The sequence below is a fragment of the Caretta caretta genome, chromosome 1, assembly GCF_965140235.1.
Source record: "Caretta caretta isolate rCarCar2 chromosome 1, rCarCar1.hap1, whole genome shotgun sequence".
Taxonomy (NCBI): Eukaryota; Metazoa; Chordata; order Testudines; family Cheloniidae; genus Caretta; species Caretta caretta.
This window is the reverse complement of record NC_134206.1, coordinates 191,282,581-191,305,200: the sequence shown is the minus strand read 5'-3', so window position 1 is coordinate 191,305,200 and position 22,620 is coordinate 191,282,581. Positions and strand designations below refer to the sequence as shown.

General features: G+C 38.0%; 2 protein-coding genes across 5 annotated transcripts in view; one reads left to right on the top strand and one right to left on the bottom strand.

The window, feature by feature from the left end:
* The window catches only part of ARL13B (ARF like GTPase 13B), an 80,129-nt gene that overhangs the window by 15,601 nt on the left and 41,908 nt on the right, over positions 1–22,620 (top strand). The window lies entirely within an intron of this gene.
* On the bottom strand, positions 6,902–20,667 carry STX19 (syntaxin 19). Its single transcript, XM_048870208.2, has 2 exons — positions 20,404–20,667; positions 6,902–9,010 (listed from the first exon to the last, which is right to left on the bottom strand). Exon 2 carries the CDS (start codon positions 8,940–8,942, stop codon positions 8,061–8,063), a length of 882 nt encoding a protein of 293 aa, XP_048726165.1. The 5' UTR covers positions 8,943–9,010; positions 20,404–20,667; the 3' UTR covers positions 6,902–8,060.

Sequence of the window (22,620 nt, the reverse complement as noted above, 5' to 3'; positions counted from 1 at the left end):
TTTCCGTTATAAAATCTCTAGGTGCTGGCTGATCCTGTAGTTGGGAAAGGTGGGGTTTTTGTGCCCATACAGAGCCTCTGTGACTTCAGTGGACTTGACAAAGGCATATGGTCCTACCTGCATGGATCTAATTGCAGGGTCAGCACCATAATCATCATGCAGTGGGCTAACTCAATCTTCAAGTTTGTTGAAGTTGTTGCTTTTTAGCTGATTGACAGTACAGGATTTGTGGCACGCTGCCAAAATTCATGTTGTCCATAAATCCTAGTCCTGAAAAGGGATTCACCCATGCACAGCCCCATGACCCCACACGAGTCGGTGGACCTTTTTCCAGGATTCGTGCAATATGTTCTCTTTCTCTGTTCTTTTCTTGTACTAAGATTTAGTAAATGATGCACTGACTTTTAAAGATAAAGTTCTAGAAAGTAGAACTTTATGGCTCTAGTAAAGTATGTTTAACTGTTAAGAAAATGTTTTTAATTTTTTTTCTACTCTGTTGAAATTAAGAGAAAAAGCTACACACACACGAAAAACAAAGTATCAGGTGAATGATGACATAACTAAATGGAAGGAACCAGTCTCTGGAGTCACAGCTCAATTCCACTTCATTTTCAGCATATGTGTGCTGAAGAGTGATGAGAATGGTTGAGATCTGATCACTGAATAGAAAAAATAGATATTAATGTTTCTTTTTAAGCATGAAATACCTATTGGAGATTGAGTTAAATGCCATCATTTTAACATGGCTAGCACTGTTTTGATCTGTCTTTCCTAAATTATCATGTACTACGTAAGATTATTCACTCATACAAAAGCAAATGCTTGTGTTGTTCATACGTTGAAGTATTAGAACGTACATAGGACCGTCTCTGATTTTCTGTACAGCAAGTAAGTCTTATTGCATGTCTGTAATCTGTTTAATAAGCAATCTGCTTATCAATTATTGAATGCAAGGCCATAGAAAACCATCCCTCTTCCAAGGAAGCTGTATCCCTTTTTTAATCAGGCAATCACTCATTTTGGCTGTCCTGGTTGCAAGTCTAGCTGCACCTCTGCATTCTGTGTTCCCTCTCATGTCTTAGGCCTTGTGCCTTATCCTCTCCTGGAGTGGAATTCCACAATTCTCCCACTCTTAGATTGGGCCCTGGGATATAGCACCCTGTTTAATCAACCGTGCTTATCTAGACTGTCTGCCTGAGCTCTGACACTTGTAGTTCTTCCTTTCAGGAGTCTGACAGTAGTGAATATAGTGACCGTATCCCCTTCTTAAAACAAAGTACTGTAGGAATAGGAAGAAAGCATTTAGAGAGAGGATTTTAAATGTCTACATGCATGTCAGTCATACCTAAGGCTTGTCATCCCTGATGCTAACCTAATTAGGCCTCACTTCTGCGTGTCTCCACTTGGTTCCCCTGAACAACTACCCCCCTCTCTTCAGAGAGACTTTCTGACCTGCTGTACTCATTTGTTCTTCTGCCTAGGTTGGCTTGTGGCCCTTCTAGACAAAATTGGATTTGCAGACTGGCTAAGGAGGAGGTAGACTCTTTAAAACTAACAGTCCTTAATAACCTTCAAGTGTTTGCTGAAAGGTGGCTTATTTTGAGCCTTGCTTTTGTTTCCTGCATTATTTTGTTTATAGCCCCCAGTTAAACAAAACCAATATAGTCATACAGTAAATATCCCAGTAACCATGTTAACGTAGAGCATTCATAAATTATTAGAGAGCAGCTCCAGTTCCATCAGTGTCGAATAAAAATTGCATGGGGAAGGAATGATGGTGGTAAAGGCACAGAAATGGAACTCAGCTCAGGTTCTGGTCTCAGCTCTGCCACAAACCTCTTGTCACCTTCAACAAGTCAGTGTAGTGCCTGATCTTCTTTTTCTTTTTAATAGAACCGGTGCAATTATATGTATTCAAATACCGCAATTGTATACACACAGTAATTGTAGTTACATGGTGAGTTATGCGCCTAACTGGTCATGGGTGCATGAAGATGCCTGGCTTATATATGCATAATCATATGGTGGTTTGAAAATCAGGCTCTTAAATGTTTCTTCCTCCAGTTTGCTCATCTGTGAAATGATGATAGCACCTCAATTAGAATGGTGATGCCGAGAGTAAATTAATGTTTGTTAAGCGCAATTAGACTCTCTGATAGAAGGTGTTGATTACAATCAATGCAGGAATAGTTTTTTTTCACAAAGAATTCCATCTTTGCAGCTGCCCCAGAGCAGCCCTGTTCCCAAACGTATGTTGATATTGGTAAGTGCAACTGGATGATAGATTACGACTAAAATTAAAATGTGTCCTTCCAAAGAGGGGGTCAGTTTCATGTCCATAAAATTGCCATGCTGTAGCAGTCCATAGGTCCATCTAGTCCGGAATCCTATCTCCAACAGCAGTTAGTTCCTGATACTGCAGAGAGAGGTGCAGTAAGAAAGCAGAAACGTGATAATTAGCCCCATACACAGGGTCTCAAAACTCTCTCTAAGAACTGGAGCTAGGATATGCCCTGAAACACGAGGGTTTATATCCCTTCCAGAATTTTTATCATTAATTATGATAATTCTGAATATTCTTGTTATGCATATACATGTCCACTCCCTTTTTGAATGTTGCTAAATTCTTGGCTTCAGTTAATTCAGGTGTAATTGAGTTTCTTATTCTAACTTTTATCAGTTTTGATTTGCCACCTTCTAATTTCATTGTCCCCTTTGTTTTGTGATATGAGACAGGGAGAGCACAAGTCCCCGACCACTCTTCTCTCTACCACTTATTATTTTATATGCTTATGTCATATCCCCTTTTATTTTATTCATTTCCTAAAATAAGCAATCCCAATTTTTTAAACTCTGCATATGAGGATTTTCCCATGCCTGTAATCGTTCTTGTCACCATTCTCTGAGCCCCTCCTTGATTGCTGCAATATCTTTTTGAGACAGGATAACCAGTTCTGTATGAAGTATAGGGTATTCCAGATGAGAGGACACCACTGATGTCTATTTAATACAGCTGGATAGAGTTTCTAGATCTGCCATCTCCCTTTGCATTAACTGATATGTCTGAACTTCTATAAGAGCTTGTCCAAATACAATTCCAGTCCATGTCAGGTAAAATAAATGCCAATTGAAGTGTGTCCTCCATTTTATCACTATAGCTGTGGGCACTCAGTTTTTCTGAAAATCAAAACCTGGGTGTGTCAAGTTGAGTGTACAGAAATTCAAAGTTGCACAGTCGGTGAACACTTTTGGAAAGGCGGTAGGTCAGTAATTGTGTTGATGCACAAGAATAAGTAGAATCTGGTTCCTGTAAAATTGAGCAGGGCTAATAAGTAAAAAGCAGTAAAAATTGTGTATCTCTTTTCCTCTATTACCATTAACAAATATAACTGAATACACACAGGGAACAGACCTTCTGGATTAAATGGTTCCTTTGTTATTTTTAGATATAATTTTTTTTTTACTTGAGCTGTACTTTAAGAAACCATGACTGCAGTGTATTTTTGATTTAGTATAATTGGGTTTTGTTTTAGCATAAAAAAATCATGCTGTTCATATCTCTGGGATATAGTTTGTGAGACCTGATAGATTTCCGTTAAGTGTCTAAATAAAACTATATTCAAGGTTCTTTTAAGCTGTTACGTGCTGACATTTTGGCCCACTGCTTTGTGCAGTGGTTAACTTCGAAGTTGCTAGTGTTTATATATGAGCATCATTGTAGCAGTAAACAATTTACAAGCTCCCCCCACAACCTGCAGCTACAACGCAATTGATGTTCCATTGGGCGCTTTCAGTTAAAGGCCCTAAACTATAATCCCATTCTAGTGGAAATAGGGCTTAGTCTATTTTTCCCCACTTAAAAAGCACAATGCAAGATCTTTGGGCAGATATTTCCCAGGTAATGGAGCTATAGAATGGCTCAGTTACATTCTACCTGAAGATGACCATCAATGTGAAATCATTCAGATTAGTAGCTAAATTAGGGGAGAGAGAGAGAAATATGAATGAGACACATTGTAAATTCTGTGAGCCTCATTCATATGTTTCCTAGACATAGCTGTATGTATTAGAAGTGCATACTGAGAGCAGCATATGAAAGACTGATCCATGGGACATCATGTCTTTCATAAAATCTGCAGATATGTTGGCTGCTGACACCTCATGCAGTACTGTAGGATCCTGCAGGTGGAAAGAGCATGAGTTGAAAAATGGTGGGGGGGGGGTTTCATTGTAATTTTTAAAGAGTGTTTTTCAATTTGCTGAAAAAACCTTTAACTTTTTGACAGTACCAAAAAATGGTTAGTGTTTGGGTTTTTTTTAAAAAAAAAAATGGTTTTCACACACAAACTTTTAATCAGTTTTTTTAAATTTTTGTTGAAAAAACCGAATCTCAACCAAACTGAGAGGTGTGAGTGAAAATTTCCATTTTGACTGAAAAGCCATTTTTTGTCAACATTTAAATGAAAATATTTTGAGCAACTTTGCTGAAAGGCTCTATACAAAAGTGAAAATATTTTCTGGATCTGTTTCATGTCACCTTAGTTTTGTAAGGTGTGTGAGACATTATGCCCCATATTCTTCATAGAGATATTATGATGTGATTATGGCATAACTAAGATGTATTTTATGCAAGATGGGTCAAGTGAGGTATCATTGAAAAGGTTGTGATTTACTGAATATAATTATCCTATTTGTTTGCATGTATCATTTCTGTATCCGAAGTTAGGAATATTGACTGTGCATCAATTACCAGTGGGTTTACACCAGGGGAAAGCCCACAAGACAGAATGCAGTCTGTCTAGATGGCTCGCTGTGAGGAAGAGCCATTAGACAGAACAATAGGTCTTTGAAGAAGCTAAACTCCTCCCTTCCTGGAAAGGCTTCCTGAGGACCTTACAATTAGTCTTTGAGTTATGGCTGTAGGGTCATGTGATCAAGTTACCTGTTACTGGAATCCATCTTGGAATATCAGTGTTTTTCCACTGACGGGCATGGGAACTAAGTTTGGAAACAAAGGCTTCCCGCCATATGCAAAAACTATTTGAGGCAGGGGAGTGACCTCAATGTGGGTCATTCTTCACTGTCTCCCCGCCCAAGATGACTGCTGGAAACATCTAAGAAAAAGACTGGGGAGAGAAGAGCTGAGCCCAGGCTGGAAAGGTGTCCGGCCTATGAAAGAAATACCTAGAGTTTTAAGCTGCAAGCAAGAGCAGCTTGCCTTCAAGAACCTCTGCAATCTGCCTAAAACAACATTTAGGTGAGAATTTCCTAGTTATAACCAATTTCTTTAGGATATTGAGCTTAGCTTGCATGTTTGTTTCATTTACTAGGTAATCTGCTTTGATCTGTTTACTATCCCTTACAGTAAATTTAAAATCTACCTTTTGTTGTTGATAAACTTGTTTTGTTTTGGTCATAACCCAGTATGTGGAATTCATAACTGGGGGGCAAAAACCTGTTGCATTTGTGTCCCCACATTGAGGGAAGGAGTGAATTTCATGAGCTTACGCTGTACAGTTCTCTGTGCAGCGTAAGACGGTGTAATTTTCAGTTTGCACTCCAGAGGGGGGTGTGCACTTGAGTATCTGGGTAGTTCCTTTGCTGAAGCCTTCCCATGCATGGGGTAGTCAGAAAGCCTTTTTGCATGTTACAACAGCTGGGTGTGTCCCTACGTGTATGTCTGCTGGTGAAAATGTGAGACCGAGAGCGGGTCTGCAGCTTGTCACAGCAATACAGTTAAAGGGAGCACAGGCTGGCTCAGTGTTACACCAGTTCCAAGTGGCACTCCAGGGGGAACCCGTCAGAATGTGGTTATCAGTAATAATTATGTCTTGGAGTTTAATGTCCTTTTAAGACATCTCTCTCTAGATCCTGTTGGCATCTGCTTTTTATTTTATCCATAGCTAGAAGTAGTATCTAAAGACATTGACCTACTACATTTTCTTTGCCATACAACACTACTGCTTAATTTGCTAAGCTTGTTTTGCTAACGTAGGTCTTGTAAGAGTGTTGGAACACTTAAATGGCTAATCAATATTTTATATGCAGTGAATAACAGTGGAAAATAAGTTAGAGTAATAGAAAGTAAGACTTGTGTTCATGTGATTCATATGGGTCAGTTCTCTCATCGATGTCGTAGCAGTTTAAACAGATCTCTAATGCTAATGGTTTTTCTTCTTTTGTGCATAAATTCCCCTATGCTCTAATTGGGAGGGAGGGTCTAGATCTCATATTATGTAGACAAATATCCAGCCTGCTGGCATTATTAAAAATGATCTTCTCTCTCTAAGTGCTTGAAAGCATGGCAATGAGAGAGTAAATTTCATAAAAATGTCAGTGATAGCCCTTGAGACTTATAATAGATTGCTGGGTAGGGCAAGGGGAAATGTTGTATTTTCAAGGCAGAAAGTTATTTTTCTTTTCTGCGATCTATTTTGTTAATGAGGGACTGTAGCTGCTAATGTATCAAATAGTTGCATAACACAATCATGACTGTCTAACGCACTTTTCTAACCAAAATGTATTTTCCTTGTCTGTTAGCGTTTCTGTATAACTCTGCGGCTATAGAAAGCCCATTTTATGTTCTAGTAAACTGCCCTAACAAGATCTTGTGTTTTTATTAGTTGTGCACATATACTTCAAGCACCTTGGCTAACCAACATAAACGATCCACATCCAAGTCTCACAATGTCTATATACGTTCTACTTTCATCAATTAATAGCAGCCTTTGCTTGACAAAATATGACCAGGGATCTTTACACATTTTGAGCCATGTGCCAGTTTTTTTTCTTTCCTCTCAAAACCTTGGCAATATATTATATATTTGTCTTATTGTGTTCTAATACGGACAGCAGAAACAAAATTCTTTCACTATTTAGTTCCTCCTAGATGGAAAATTATTTTCATAGCTTGTTGAAAACCTGGGCTTTATTCCATATTAAAAAATAGAAGCGTTTTTTCCTTTGAAGTAAACAGTGTTTTATTAAACATCCCTACAGTGTTAGCAGGAAGAGCTGGACTGGTAACACATTTCTTTCACAGATAAGAATGCAATATGTACATCTATAACACATGGGATCTTGTGGAAACAGGTGGTGTTTGTTAAAATGTGCACTTCATGAGAATAATATTTTAGGCAGGGTTTCTTGAACTTTTGTTTGGTTCAGTCCTTATATTTAAATAATTAAGATATAGACACATTAATTACACATCATAGACACATACATTCACTCTGGACAGAAATATAATTCATACATTTTATAAATGGAGAAATGTGCGTGGTTCCCCTCTCCAGTTGGCAACACTTTTGATTTTTACCACGATTCTAGCTGTATATGATGTTTTAATTTAAAGCCTCAGTTCCTGGAGAAAAGTGATTAAATAGATATCTCAGCTTGCAAATTTAAAAAAAAAAAATAAAAAAAAAATTGCTTGCCCTCATAGTTGTTGAGAAAAGCCTGAAAACATGACTCAGATGCAAGCTGAAGGCTCAAAAACCAGAAGGCAAATAAAAATAACCTTAAACTTATTTTGTTTTTAAAAAACATAACTAAGCCACTCTCAGGGTTTTTGGGGCCCGACACATGACTTCTGAATGTTTGGTGTTAGCAATACTGTTAATACTTCCCAGCACCACTGGCGGAACCTCCTGTGACCTTGCCTTTATCTCACACTGGTCACTGTGATAACCCACCAGCTCCACTGGACAACCTCTTGTAAAGCAGGATTACTCTGGGTTGGTAGGATCAGAAAAGGTGATCTTTCCACTTCATCTGTGTTTCCAATGTAACCCTTCTACCACAGCCTAACAGAAGCAGAAAAACTGCTGAGAATCCCTAGGTACTACTTCTCTAGTTCTGCCAGGAAGAGCCACTTGCAGGGGCACAGATAGGATTTTTTTTTTTTTTAGTGTGAGATGCACAGAAGTAAAAGGAAAGAGCCCTCGAGGTGGGGAGAGTAAGCAGAAACAAACTGAAGTGTAAATGGAACCCACAGAGCTGCTCCAAAAGTTCTACTGGCAAAATGGTAGCCTGTGAAATTTGAGAATCATCCCTTTTTGTTATCTGCAGCGTGGACAACACCAGCAACATATTGTTTTACAAAGGTTTCTCTTTCTATACCTGGCTGCGAGTCTAAACTTCTCTCTTGATGTTTGAACATAATCTTGAGTATTGTTTACACCCATTTCAATGTTGTTGATGATTTCTCCTTGTTCCTCCACCAGAAGCGAGATCTGGATAAAAAATTCCTTCAAGTCTTTGATATGGTTCTCCAGATTGACCAATTCTTTGTGTCTTTGTTCAATCTCTGATAGTTGAGCTTTAGTGATTTTGACTTCAGTAAGCAGATTTTCATTGAAAATCTCCCATTTTCCTTGTTGAAGCATATCGTTCACTTCTTCCTCGGAGACCTCTTTCCCAACCACGTCAAGCTGGCGGACAATGAATGTCTTGCATTTCTCCTGCTTGGCTGTTATAGCATCATTGTATGAAAGCATGGTGTTTTGGAAACGCAGGAAAAGGAATGCATGCTGAGATGTAAGGATTCTTGCAACAGCGGAAGATGGCCCGTGTTCGCTTTCAGACTTCTTCACTGTTTTTGACAGTTCATCCAAGCATTTACTTACATGCTCTGCTTGAATTTTTATTTCTCTTGTAATGTTGGACTCCTTTTTAATAACACTAAACCTTCTCATTGAGGACATGAGGTTTTTCTGCTGCTGACCAAACTTTTGAACATCTTCTGCCAAGTTACTAATCTCGTCCTGAAGTCTCTGGATTTCATTTAGGTGCCTCTCAGTTATGGGCTCTTTCTCATAAATAATAGCTTGCTGTTCAAACTCTACTTGGTAGTCTTCCTTCACCCCAGGCACACAGCTGTTCTCTTCAGCTAGCTGCAGTTCTTTTGCTCGCAGTTTAAGTTCTTGAAGGCGGTCTTTCATTTTTTTCCGTCATGCAAGGAACAGCAGGCTAACTTTGTCTTTCCTTATGAGTTGAAGTCACTGTAATCCTAAATGTAACAACAACAACAAAATCCCTGTTTAGCAATTATCTGCACACAAACTGGCTATGCAGATGGCAGAGAGCTGTTCCTGTGCACAGAGATAAGATGTCAAAAAAGCAGCAAATGGGAGAATATGAGCATCTGACTAAATAAACCTTGTATCTGGTGATTACAGCTATTTGATAAATTGCAGTGAACATAAAACCGCAAGCCTTTGACTTGCATCAAACAGGTGCCAGTTAAGAGCATATCCCAGTGTTTTCAGTGCAGAATTTACTCCCTATATGTACACTGGCCTGAAGTCCAAGATGGGCTGTTCAGTCCTGGGACAGCAGTAGTTTTATGATTTGGTATCTAGAAATTAAAATTGATTAGAAAATGAAGGTAGGGCATGTTTGGGAAAAAAAATTGTTTGAAAAAAATTATTAAATTTACGTTTTAATATGAATTCTTGGAGTGTGAGGTGAAATTCCTACTAGCATAGCTCTGAATTTGCAGGATTAGAACAGGAGTTTTATACCATTCTCAGCTTCCCAATGGGCATCACAGCCCTTAATTTCTAGTCCTGGGATGTTATAGGCTAGACCTTTAAAAGTGAAACATTTTTGTTTGGAAAAGCTATTTTAGGCCTTTTGTTTAACATGGTTTAGAAATCTCTGCCCCCCCAACCCCCCCTCCAAGGCCTGTATAGTTAAACTAAGGGTAGCTTCTTTTAAAATTCCTTTATTGTTCTGTAAGTTGTATTTGGTGCATACAGCATTCATGGTAGTGTAGTTGGAAGATTTTCTCTGCCTTTATTAGAAGTACAGTAGAACCTCAGAGTTACGAACACAGGATTTTGAAAGGGAATGAAACCAATGTCTGACGACGCAACTTTAACAAAACAGCACTCTTGGAGTGAAGCTTTCTTTGAATGTTTAGCTTACACTGTCTTTGGTGTGCAATAGTTTTAAAGTATTTAGTTAAATGTTATACTGTACGGGTCATTACATGGAGCAGAGCCCCAGATGGCTGCTTGTGTTGCTTGTGCTTATTGCTGGCTCACAGACTCATGGGGGCTTTCAAATAGTGGTAGTCTTAAACAGGGTGGTGAAAAACCTTGTATGGGCTGGTATCTCAAATGTGGAATTGACATGTTTTAATGTAGTGACATTTTTGTGGCTGTTTCAGAGCTACTGCTGTTCAGCCTTCTTCTCCTCTTCCTACCCCTCACCCCCCCATCAAAGGAGAAAATAATTGATGGGATTGTTTTTGCAGTAGAATCTCCGTTCCCAGCTACTGCTCTGGAATAGGACTTGGGGTAACTGTCTAGTTCAGGATTTTTGTGCAAGTACAGCATAATACGAGAAAGTTGTATAGTACCTGATGACCTTATATTTGGAGCTACTAGTGTAAAATTCATTTTAATGTCTCAAAGCTTTAGTCAGCCCAAACATTTTTCCAGAGGACATCTACAACATGACTCTGAAACTTTTCTGGAATTAAACATTGATTATACTAGATCTGAGACAGGAGGAATATATTAAAATTATAAACCGAAGATAACTACACTTGGGAGTGTAAATTACACAAGCATCATTAAATGTGAAGTTAGTGACTTTTCAGTGCTTTCTTTAACAGATTCTTTATGTGTTGAATGGGAAATATATTCTACATATAAAATGGAAAATAAATTGTTTATATCTAATCTAAACAAAGTTAGGATTTTCTTTAATGTCTAAATTTGTTCATGTTGATTCCAAACTGCTGCTTTGTCTATCAGGATAACGAGTTGTCAATGTAATACGTCTATGTTAGATGTAACAGAGCAACAAATTACCAAGGGTAGATCACTTCTGGATTAAATTATGTTTATAATCTTTTCTGTGAATGATCAGGAACCATAGGTCTAGTCAGCAAAACAGGTATGTACATTTGGAATGTCAACTCAGATATCAACCAACTAGTGCTGTAGTACTGTTTTTATTAAAGTTTGGCTAGTAGAAATTTCTCATCATGTGCACTGAAGAAAAACACAACACTCCCCCACTCTCCTTGAACTCAAAAATAACTAATGTTTTGCTCAAATTTTCCAAAAAACTTACCATTTGGCAAAAAGCAAGAATGGAAAATTTCAAAGTAAGAGGTAAAGACTGAAGGAAGAGAGGAGCATGTGATAATGGGGTTGTAAAATCAACTTCTGTGCGTCCTTAGCTATAGAGGTCATTACTGCCTGCTGTGACAAAGGATAAATGATGAAAACTTATTGTAAATTGTTCACTGGTCCTTACATAATTATACACAGTACCATGACTACAGTCATGGTTTGTTGTTTGGCTCTGAAATCCTTTTCATTGCGTCTACAGAGATGATCCAAATGTTCTAACAGTTAGCATTTAGGTAGGTTTACTCTCTCTTATCTTTACCTTTAGGATAAACTTCTCACTAGTGGCAAAAATGGAGGATTTGTGCAGACTGGGACACTACATCTCCCTTCCTATGGACTTAATAGGGGGAGTTCAACTGCATCCTATCTTGAAAATTTCCCACCGCTCTTAATTGAAGTCTACATTTTGCACAAGGTTAATCTTCAGATGAACTTCACCAATTAGATCAGAACACATTAGAATATATGAAGCAGGTTACATTACAGAAGGGCTTTAAAAACGTTATCAGAGTTCACCATCATACTGCCAAGATTCAACTCTATAACCTTCAAATAATTCAAAATTGCTTAGAGTTACTGCGTAAAGAGTTGCGTCCACAGTTAGTAAGTGTAAACTAGTGGAATGTAGTGCCATTTTGGCTGTTTTTTTGGTGGTGATAGGATAACTTTTTAATATACTGATGTTTTTAAAAAAAGTGAAGATCTTTAACAATCAAGTTCAGTGTGTTTATATATCATCGAAGCAGTGACACACGTAATGACAGTGAAGGAGTGATTCCTATAAATTGTCAGTATGCAACATACCTTTTGTACATATTTACACAGTAGTGTGAACACCTTAAATAATAGTACAGTTGTAGTTTCTCTGTTCCCTAGTCTACACTTAAGGTCCCTAAATACATTTTTGCATAATGAAAAGTTATTAAACTAAACGCTTGGGAATATATTTCCAACAAACTTAAATATGCCTGTCCACAGGAAGATTTAACAGGAAATCAAACCCAACCATAAATGTAAACTGTGTTAAGACTTTTTGCTGCGGGCCATAAGTAATTGGAGAAGAGATAGATACTGTATCCTTGCATTGGTAATCTTCCCCTGCTCTCCTTGTTTTTTCTTGGTTTTTGCTGCTATCTTATAGTTTTTTGTGATACAATGTAATAATTTTCTAAGAGCCAACAAATCCACCAGTGTCAGTGTTTTGGTAATGTACAGAGACTTAAGTTCAGGCAAGCCTGTTAATCTACTGGAAAACATTATTTTGCTCAAAGCAAAGAAGCCCTTGCATGATGTATTCATGTTACAATAATTCCTTAGCATTGCTAAACTTACTGTACATCTGCCCATAGTAGAAGACGTGATTTTTTAGAGATAACATTCTTTTGAAATGTTTCAGAATTGCTTGGCACCATTTAGACTGCTCCAGGGAAAGTTCAGATTGGGGCATGTGAAAGTAATCAGGAGTGCTGAATAAAACTTCAGAGAAGTGACCTGAAAATCTGTTTTAGCATAACCTAACACGTCTGTTGACCCGTGTTAATTTAGTATGATTTAAGAAGCCTATAATTAAAAGGCAAGTTATAAGGGCACACCATTGGTGGTAATGGGGTGGCAAGATAGAGCTTTTGTGAAGCTGAATGATTTGCAGTTAATTGTTGGAAAACTTTAAAACAAGCAGTCACCATGTTACCCCTTCAAAACCAGTTATAACCATATTAAAAGTTGGCTGCCAACTCTGTTAGTGTAAACATGCAATAGCAGAAAAACACTGTTTTTGGATTTTGTATGTGTTTTGTATATCTTTAAACAACTGTCTACTTAGTTTCCAAGTATTTGAGTGACATTATCTTCAAATTGGTGAACGCACACTTCTTTATAGGAAAATGTAGTGATAGTGTATGAATGTCCTGGGACTGTGTACTGGAATATTCAGAATACCAGTCTCCTATCTTTCCCCATGCACTCACAGACTGAGCAATTAGTGTTCAAATATTAAACTCACAGAGTTAAGAGGAAAACACTTTAAATAGCTGTTAATAATTGGACGACTTTGTGCTTTTACTTTACAGTCTTAGAGGGAATGGAATGTAAGCAATTGAAACTTAGTTCCATATCTTACATCCTAACAGCCTAGTCCCTGCCTGCAAACACTGCTTGCCAATTAAGCTTGTCAGTGTGTTGGCAACTAAGAAAAATGCAGAGTCAGAAGTTTCAGGTAAATACAGTTGACAAGTTGAAGTGGGGGATAGGCAGATTGTGTAATTGCTGGTAGTCTCATTTATGCTGTAGCTCAAAACAAGCGGTGTAAGTGCTCAGTATTTTCAGTCAAACAGTGCAGCTTTAAATGGCTGTAAACACAGTTGGTATCCATTTCTAACATGGTTCCAAGCTATATTACAACTGTGTTCAGAAACAACGCTATAGACTATATGAGAGAGAAGAACCCTGCATGACAGTCACTTTTGAGCACAGTGACTGGGAGCAAAGTTTTAAGAGTGTAGTGTGGTCTAGAGTCCAAGTTGTCATTCTTAGGTGTCTCATATTAGTAGTGCAAGAATAGGCTCAGTGAGATGTGTAACATTTGAAATGCCTATAGTTAAAATACTTTTTGCTCCACATGGAAAAAATTATATTAGATCTGAATTTTCAGTTTGTGCAGCAGCTTTGCTTGTGTATTTTCTCACAGAATTGGAGAAGAAATTGTTATGCTTTCAACATTTTTCTGTAAAATCTTCCAGTGACGTTATCCCAAATGCTGCATTAAAGTAGATACAGAAGAAAAATTAAGTGCAGGCATAGGTTTTCTTTTTTTAATTTAAAACACCTTGCTTACGGGATTTTCAAGCTAATTTTTTTGTTTATAAAATGGTAAGCAGGCTTGATGAATCTTTACTCTATTAAAAAAAGTCACTGCTTTAAAATGTTAAACGAGCTGATGTTCATGGAAAAATAGCTATTCTTAAATTGTATTGGAACGGGTCACATTTTCTGTTTCTATGCCAAATTCAGTCCAGTTAGACCAGCTTCTATTTTTAAAACGCTGCATTTGTGCATATTGTAAAAAATGAATTATTCACGATAAACACTCTGGGTATCTCTGTGTGTGTGTGTTATATGTTGTGCAATAAAAGGAATGTAGCAAACAGAGGGACTCTGTGAAGGTTGTTCAGCCTGAAAAAACATAATCGCTATGACAGGCTTTATATACTGAAGGTTGCTATAGTGTGTTAAACTGCACTGCATATTTATAGTGCAACATCGTTGTCCATTGTGTTGAAAAAGTAACCAGTAGCAGGCAATAATGCTTACGTTAAAAATGCTGATGCTTGAGGCTTACGTTAAGAATGTGACGTCCAACTGGCACAAAGGAATTGGGATCATACTAGAGCGAGTGCTTTGGGGGCTGTTTGTCCATACAGCTGTCCTAGCTTGCTGCAGGTAGGCTCTGCCACTGACTCCTTATAGGGTTGTTGATAGAGGGTGCCTGGAACAGGACTCTGCTGTAAGCAGAGAGGGGTGTATTTAGATACTTGGCAATTAGCATGAGTAGGTTTTGAGGAAAAGTGATGGTATTGGGTGCAGTGTGTCAAACTGGGAGTCGGAGTAGAGGACAGGTTTGAGGGGAAAACAAGGAACAAGCTTTAAGAGCTGGAAGGACTAGTGGTATTAATGAGGGGGTTGTCTGAGGGGGGTTTGGGTGGTTCTGGATGTGACAGACAGGGAAAAAAGTGATTTCTTTGGACATAATGGTAAGGATTTTAGGATTTCTGAGGGACTGGTAAACTCCAGGAGAGGGAACTGCAGAATTTTGTGAAGCCATTATGTTCTGGGAAGCATGAGAATTACTGTAGATTGCTAGCCTTGAGATGTTGGGTGGAGGAGGGGATTGTGAGCAGCTGAGATAGTACAGGGTTGAGAATGGGCTGAAGCTCTAACATTAGTGGAATGGGAAGAAATGGTGGCTGTTGTGAGTTATAGTCTGTGTAAGCTTTTATGCCTTCAAAGTGCTCTATAACAGCTGATTCTCCACATGTTCCTGTGACGTAAACATCTTATTGCCTCTATTTACAGTTGGGGAAACTGAGATAAGAAGTCAAGTATCTTGTACACATTGAGTCATTGGCAAAACCAGGATTTGGATTAGAACCTGCAAGTTCTGGATCCTTTATTTTAAACATTGCCATAATAATAATAATCACAATTCCCACGCATAAAGATAGCATTTGTGCTGTATCTCACTGTTTCTTTGGGTAATGGAAAGTGAGAAGTGCATGCAGTATGGACTTCCAGAACTCAACACTAACAGCCTGGAGGTGGCCTCTTGCTGTTAAATGAACACTGCACCTGGAAGTCCAGACTGACAAACCACTCTTTTACTAACTGCCGAAACAGGCAAGCTGTGTAATGGGAGTGGATAAACTTAATTAGAAACCAGAATGGAGCTTTTTAAAGTTTCTAACGTGGCTTTTACCATAACTAATATCCTAACTTTAAAAATGTCTTAATGTTGTCAGTGCCTCTTTTAAAAAAAACTGACAGGGTTTTCAAAATGAGTAATGGAGATGCTGACCTTTTTTCAGTTCATTTGTGGCTACAAAATGGAGTAGCTGCACCTTTACTTGATTGTTGCAAATATAATACCACAACTGCAAATCACAAAACTCCCCCAATGAAAATTAGGCAAACCTCTGCTGCAGTGGTGACTATTTTGGAAGCTCAGCCACTGCTATACTTTGAGGGCAATAAAACCGGGTAGCATGGGAGATGGGTGAAATCAATGCATTTAATTTCTGTAGCATCTGGTAGCTACCTAGACCATTCAAGGCTTGCTCTTCTGACTTATACAACTGGAGACTAAAAATTTACTCTGTAGATTGCCAACTAGTGCTTGGTCCCATTTCACAGCTGCCAGACCAGAATGCTGACATTGTAACCATGAAACAGAGCTTTACTGTCATGTGAGAGAGCTTTCCAGACAACTTTCAGTATTTTTATCAAAAGAATGGCACTGTGCAAAGAGCACACATCAACTGTATGCTGACTCCACAATGAAGTTCTCTATGCAAGTGCAGTATAGCAGAGGCAGTAGTAGTGTAACTTTCTGTACTGCTCTGCCTTTGCGGGTGAGAGAGATCTTAAACCTTCATGATGAACCAACCCATGGCCCCTGAGATGCTACTGCTAACAAAGCTGACAAGTTTTTTTTTTTTATGGACACAGTTATATGAGGAAGTAGACTAAACCCACCAATTCTCTTTACATTGGACACCCAACTAGCTCTTAGTATGATCTGGGTCAAACAGAATCCAATGAGCTACAGATGAAAGGCTTTATATCCCATTACCCAATTTCTACAAGGCTAGAGCTGGATTATTAAGTCTTCAGTCTTTTGTCTGTGGAAGGTTTCCAGTTCCTTCTCCTTTATAACGTGTTTACATATAGTTTAAATCCTGTGCATAGACATAGGAAAATACCAGTTACAATCTATTGTCTATCTGTCTGCCCACCCTTCAGCCTGAAGTTTGGAATCCTTGTGTTGAACTCAGAGTTCTCTCTGGATAGAGCCTGTTTGATTCAAAGTCATGAGTCATGATTCAAATAGTACAGGGTGGAGAGCTTTGAGAAAACACTCCCAGTAAATAGGAATAGGATTCAGAAGTGTGGCAGGAATGATTCACAGAGTAAGTTGTTCTAAGTGAAACAAGAGTTAGAATTCGCAAAAAGAAAAGGAGTACTTGTGGCACCTTAGAGACTAACCAGTTTATTTGAGCATAAGCTTTCGTGAGCTACAGCTCACTTCATCAGATGCATACTGTGGAAAGTGTAGAAGATCTTTTTATATACACACAAAGCATGAAAAAAATACCTCCTCCCATAACATTCATAAACCAGTCGGAGAACACGTCAATCTCTCTGGTCACGTGATTACAGACAAGTTGTGATATTACAACAAAAAAAATTCAAATCCAGACTCCAACGCGGAACTGTTGAATTGGAATTCATTTGCAAATTGGATACAATTAACTTAGGCTTGAATAGAGACTGGGAGTGGCTAAGTCATTATGCAAGGTAACCTATTTCCCCTTGTTTTTTCCTACACCCCCCCCCCCCGACGTTCTTGTTAAACCCTGGATTTGTGCTGGAAATGGCCCACCTTGATTATCATACACATTGTAAGGAGAGTGATCACTTTAAATAAGCTATTACCAGCAGGAGAGTGGAGTGGGAGGAGGTATTTTTTCATGCTTTGTGTGTATATAAAAAGATCTTCTACACTTTCCACAGTATGCATCCGATGAAGTGAGCTGTAGCTCACGAAAGCTTATGCTCAAATAAATTGGTTAGTCTCTAAGGTGCCACAAGTACTCCTTTTCTTTTTGCGAATACAGACTAACACGGCTATTAACTCTGAAAAGAGTTAGAATTGTCATTAGGATGATTACTTCAAGTGGTAGCCTAAGAAAGGAGCTGCACTAGAAATGGCTACAAATAAAACTAAGACATAGAAAGATTATTACTATATTTCTAAGTATATCCTATACTTAGAGGTGGTGGAGTTGGCTGGGGGGAATCTTGAATTGGATAAAGTTGATTCTCTTTAATCTCCTTCCAAATGCATGTATACAAACTCTTCATTCCATCCCCATAGCAGGTGGATGGTACTGCAGCACCTTACTTCAAGGCATATCATGCCACCAGTTTTTCATCAGGTATGCATCTGAGGAAGTGAGCTGTAGCTGGCGAAAGCTTATGCTCAAATAAATTGGTTAGTCTCTAAGGTGCCACAAGTACTCCTTTTCTTTTTGCAAATACAGACTAACACGTTTTTCAGGATAACTCACTATTTTAAAAGGGGAGTTCTGCTTTAAAAGTGAAGGTACAGAAGGCCCAGTTTGAGAGGTAAAGTAGTATAATTCACTGTATTTGAGAAAGAAATACCAGTGCCAATTTATTGGTAAGTACAAAAAAAGCACTGGTGGATTATGTGACTGTCACACTTCTCAGCAAATCCAGAACATACTGTAAACTGAGTCTGTTGTTTTGGAAATAGAAGGTAGGAGACTACTTATAGCTAAAAATCAATTTTAGATTAGCTAGTTTAATTTTGTAATATTTTACTTGGTTAATATCAGTTAAAGGTGTTCTGCAAAGAGAGGAGATGGGACTCAAAGGAGGCTTGCTTTCTCGTTCTGTCATAATATATAAGGAGGACTGAAAGTGTGAGTTTTTGTATGTTTGTTTTATATGTTAGAAATACCATCAATATAGTCTTGTCTTCTATGACTTTGCCAGAGATTTCACTGGAAGACTAAAAAATTGCAGGGGAACTTACTAAGCCCTTAGTTGAAGGGGAAGGGATGTGGAATCTAAAGAAATCTTTTCTCTCAACTCTAGGCCAGGTGTTTGAGTTAAATAGGCATAAATGAAAAACACAGTGTAAACAGGGAATAAAAATCCTTTCCTGTCTTAATTGCTGAGGTTTCACTTTCTTGGTATTAGTAGGAGTAAGTCATTCTATTTGTTGTCCATATGGCCTTGCAGGAAGAACAAGGTAGAGAAGACCAGAATTTCTAATGTTATAAACAACAACAAAACCAAATTGAACACCTTTTTAAAAATAAATACATAAATGCATTTATTTTAATTATGAATTATTAATACAAGTAATAAATTCAGGCTGCCTCTATATACCATGAAGTGCAGAAAAGCATAACCGACTTGCTTTTCCTTTGCAGATCAGTGTTATGATCAGATCTCCTCTGTGCATCCACATGCACGTAACTCTCCTTTGTTTTTCCCATTACATATGGTAAGAATCTTGGTTTATACACTACCTTGGCGGAGGGGAGAGAGAGACCAGTATCCGTGATCTGTAAATGAAACCACTGTTGCTCATGGAAAGCCATTCCTATTGAATTACTTCTGCTATTGCTAGCATTTCTGATACTGTACATTTTCTGAATTTGTGGTACCCTTCACTGTTCATGGTTTTTGATGGGCAGTATTTTAGAATTTTGGGAAGTACAAAGGCTTTAGAATCAATTAGAGAGAATCACATTTGAAGGCAATACATGATTTATCTTGTGAGGTCAAATTGGGTCCAAAATTTTAGGTTCTGTAGTCACAGGCTTTTACAAAAATTATTCCACATAGAAATGTTTTTAAGATACTACTTAAAGAAAATCCGTTGGCAAGATAGGAGTCAATAAACCCCTTCAGTATTTACGTTTCAGCATTGTACTTATGCATGAAAATCACTGGATCTTGAGCCAAGCTGAGAGACGGGCAAAAAAAGAGAGAAAAGTAAAACTGGTTTTGTAAAATTCTTTCATGTATGATGGAACTTCAGATATAAATATGGAAATGTGCAACATGACATTAATGTGAAAGTGTCCTTTTTCCATATTTGGATTAATCCACTAAACCATCTGTTGGATTTCAGAAACATGTAGCATTCATGTTTCTGTGGCTCAGGTGTCTTAAATTTTAGAAATAGGCAAATCAAGGAGTAAGTTATTTTGTATTATTATGAGACGTTCAGATTTTGCCTATAGGTGAACAGAACTTTTTACTGAATGCTCGTCTGTGTATCAGCAATACTTTTCTTAAATGCCAGATGCATGATGTCAGTACTACTAAATGTGCACAAACACGCCCTTTCCCATGACTCTTCAAATAAAGTTCAAAAGCTCTAGTCATCATAAAAATCCTAATTGATCTAAAAGTTTTAGTGCTTTGACTTTAACATATGCAGAAGTAAATGTTAATATGCAATCTTAAAAGAAACCCAAGTATCTTAATATAAAATTAAAATAAAATAAGCGTGCTCTTCTGTGTATGCAGTTTTTCACTTGGTAAACTTAATTTGACAAACTGAGTGAAGCACTCTGCTGGTTTATCACTTCAGGTATGTTTTCATGTATGCCTCTCGCAGTTTTAAAACATGAACCTTCCTAATTAACGATTCTACTGACTTGAAAAATTAAAAGCAAGTCCTTTCCTTTAAGGTAATTCTGGCACACTTCCAGAAAAATACATTTATGCATTAAAACTTGTCTCACAAATTAGCATCCATATACATGAGCAGTAGAATTGTTGAGAGCATATTTACTAGTAGCACTGTCAAATTCTGAGCAGGGGAGACAGCCTCTATTTGTGTATCTTCACACTTAGTTATTTCATTTTAAACTGTACTGCAAACTGTTTCTGTAATATTTGCAACTGTTAATGCAAAATAAAACCAACTGTTTACCTTATAATGCTGTGCTGGTGGCAGTCGTCTTTTGTTTTGTTTTGTTCTTCGGTGCTGGAATCCTACTTCTAAGGGTGAAATTCAGTGTATCCTGAAAAGTATGACTTTGACCATTTGCTTAAGTAATGTGTCTTGAGTGCCTTTCTGTTAAACAGTTTCTGCATGCCTGCTCCTCCTGGTTCTTAAATAATGGTCTGGAGGGTGCATCTCGGAGAGCTGTGGTATGAAAAGCTGACTCCTTGCAAGTAGTACTACAGTAGAAGAGCAAACTGGTTACTTTACTCTTGAGGAATCTGGTTCTGCCAGTTGGAGACTCAGCCTTGCGTTAGAGGAGGTTCATTTTATTATAATTGACCAATAGCAGAAAGTTCCTGTGACTAGCTTCTTAGACACATTATTTGTAGGCTGGAAGTACAATATTCATTTAAAACAAAATAAAAACCAAAAACCTCCTTGAACAGGAATTGAAGTTCTACATTGAAGCGGGGGAGGAAGGCTCACTGACCTATTCACAAAACTAGTTTGGAAGCGTAGGCCCCCCAACAGTCAGTATTTTAAGTCTTTAACTCAGTTCATAAATTGAGTCCAAAGATAACACAGGAACATGTTTAGGCTTGTCAGAATTCAATTTTCATTTATTTTTTATTTCAATGGATAATATCAGTGTTTGTTTATAAGATTTTTTTTATTTTTATCAATTTTAAATTTTCACAGCTGTGGGAAATTATGGGGGTCAGATAATTATTTAATGACGAATTAAAAAAGTTAAAGCTTATACCCATTTAAAACCCAAATTGTCAACATCGCATGTCAAAGTGTACAAAGTAAATATGCTTCAAACTAAATTCTCAAGCAGCATTTTTCTTACTTTGCCCATCTGTAAGTTTTGATTATCATTAATGGAAATATTTTTTCATCGATTTGTGTATGATGAAATCAATGTTTGCCAACCTTTACCAGTAAAAATCTATTCCCTCCAAGCATTTGTAGGTTGTATCATCTTAATCAGTTCTCTTCACCAGTTGTGTCCTCTTCTCTGGATCTTTACCTTGTCCAACAGAGGTAAATACTTAGTTATTTCACTTCTTATGTAATTGTTACTTATGCCAGGTATAGAAGCCTCAATACTTTGTCCAAATATTCAGAGTTTAAGGCCAGAAGGGACCATCAGATCATCTAGTCTGACTTCTTCCATGTCACAGGTCACCAACACCACCCAGCAGCTGCACACTAAATCCAACAACCCATTTAGACCAAAGTATTACAGTGTGATACAACGTGTTCCAGAGGCAGAGAATAGGTGGAGGTGCTGAGGTGTATCAATGCTCAAGGCCCTTGTAATGGCAGGGAAAGTATTATGTGGGTATATCTCACTTGATCAAAACAAGTGACCTGCTCCCCATGCTGCAGAGGTGGGAAAAGAGGTGGAAAATAGTGAGGATTCCTAAGGTTAGGGTCCCTTGTCTATTATGCACTTGATTCAGTGGCCTGGTTTACAAAAGCTCTGAGCATCCAGCAGCTCCAAGTAAAGTGCACTGGGAAATGCTGGGTGGCCAACATTTTTGAAAATGAGACCGGATGTTCAGGTGCAAAATGACAGACTTACAAGCCTAAACTTAGGTACCCATTTTTAAAAAAAATCTTGTCCTCAGCAATCTCCTTCCTTTTAGTTGTCATGGCTAGGCTTATGTCAGTGTGTGTGGGAAAATAAGTTTCGCTTCATATTTGATGTCCTTGGTTGACTGGGCTGACCTTAGGTATAAGAATAGTATTTCTGTGAAGCTACCTTTTAGATTCTCCTCAAGGGGTTGTCAATGAGGACGGGACCTACTTTAACATTGAAGCTAGAATTTTATTTCTCTATTACTATAAAAGAATGTTTACATTTGTTCGTCCTCTGTTTTCTAAATATTCTAGATGGTGTCCTGCAACCAGATCATCTCCTGCCAGCTTTTGGGACATTGTAGTGTTGTGTAGTAGCTATTTACCATACCCAGGGTGGCACTCACAAGATTGTCATTCCCACATGCTATTCGCTCCCTCTCCCCCACCCCTCCATTTTCAATTTACATTCAATTGAAGAATATCTTTTGTGCAAAATGCCCCATACGCTGTCTTGTTTAGAAGCCATGTGTGCAAATACACCTTGAGCTACAGTCTCTAGGCAAAAGTTTAGCTCCTAGCCTGTACGTATGGTAGTGCTTTGGGGTCATGGAT

Bases quoted from the DNA above. Each gene is read 5' to 3' on its own strand.
- STX19 (XM_048870208.2), bottom strand. From the start codon at position 8,942: ATGAAAGACCGCCTTCAAGAACTTAAACTGCGAGCAAAAGAACTGCAG.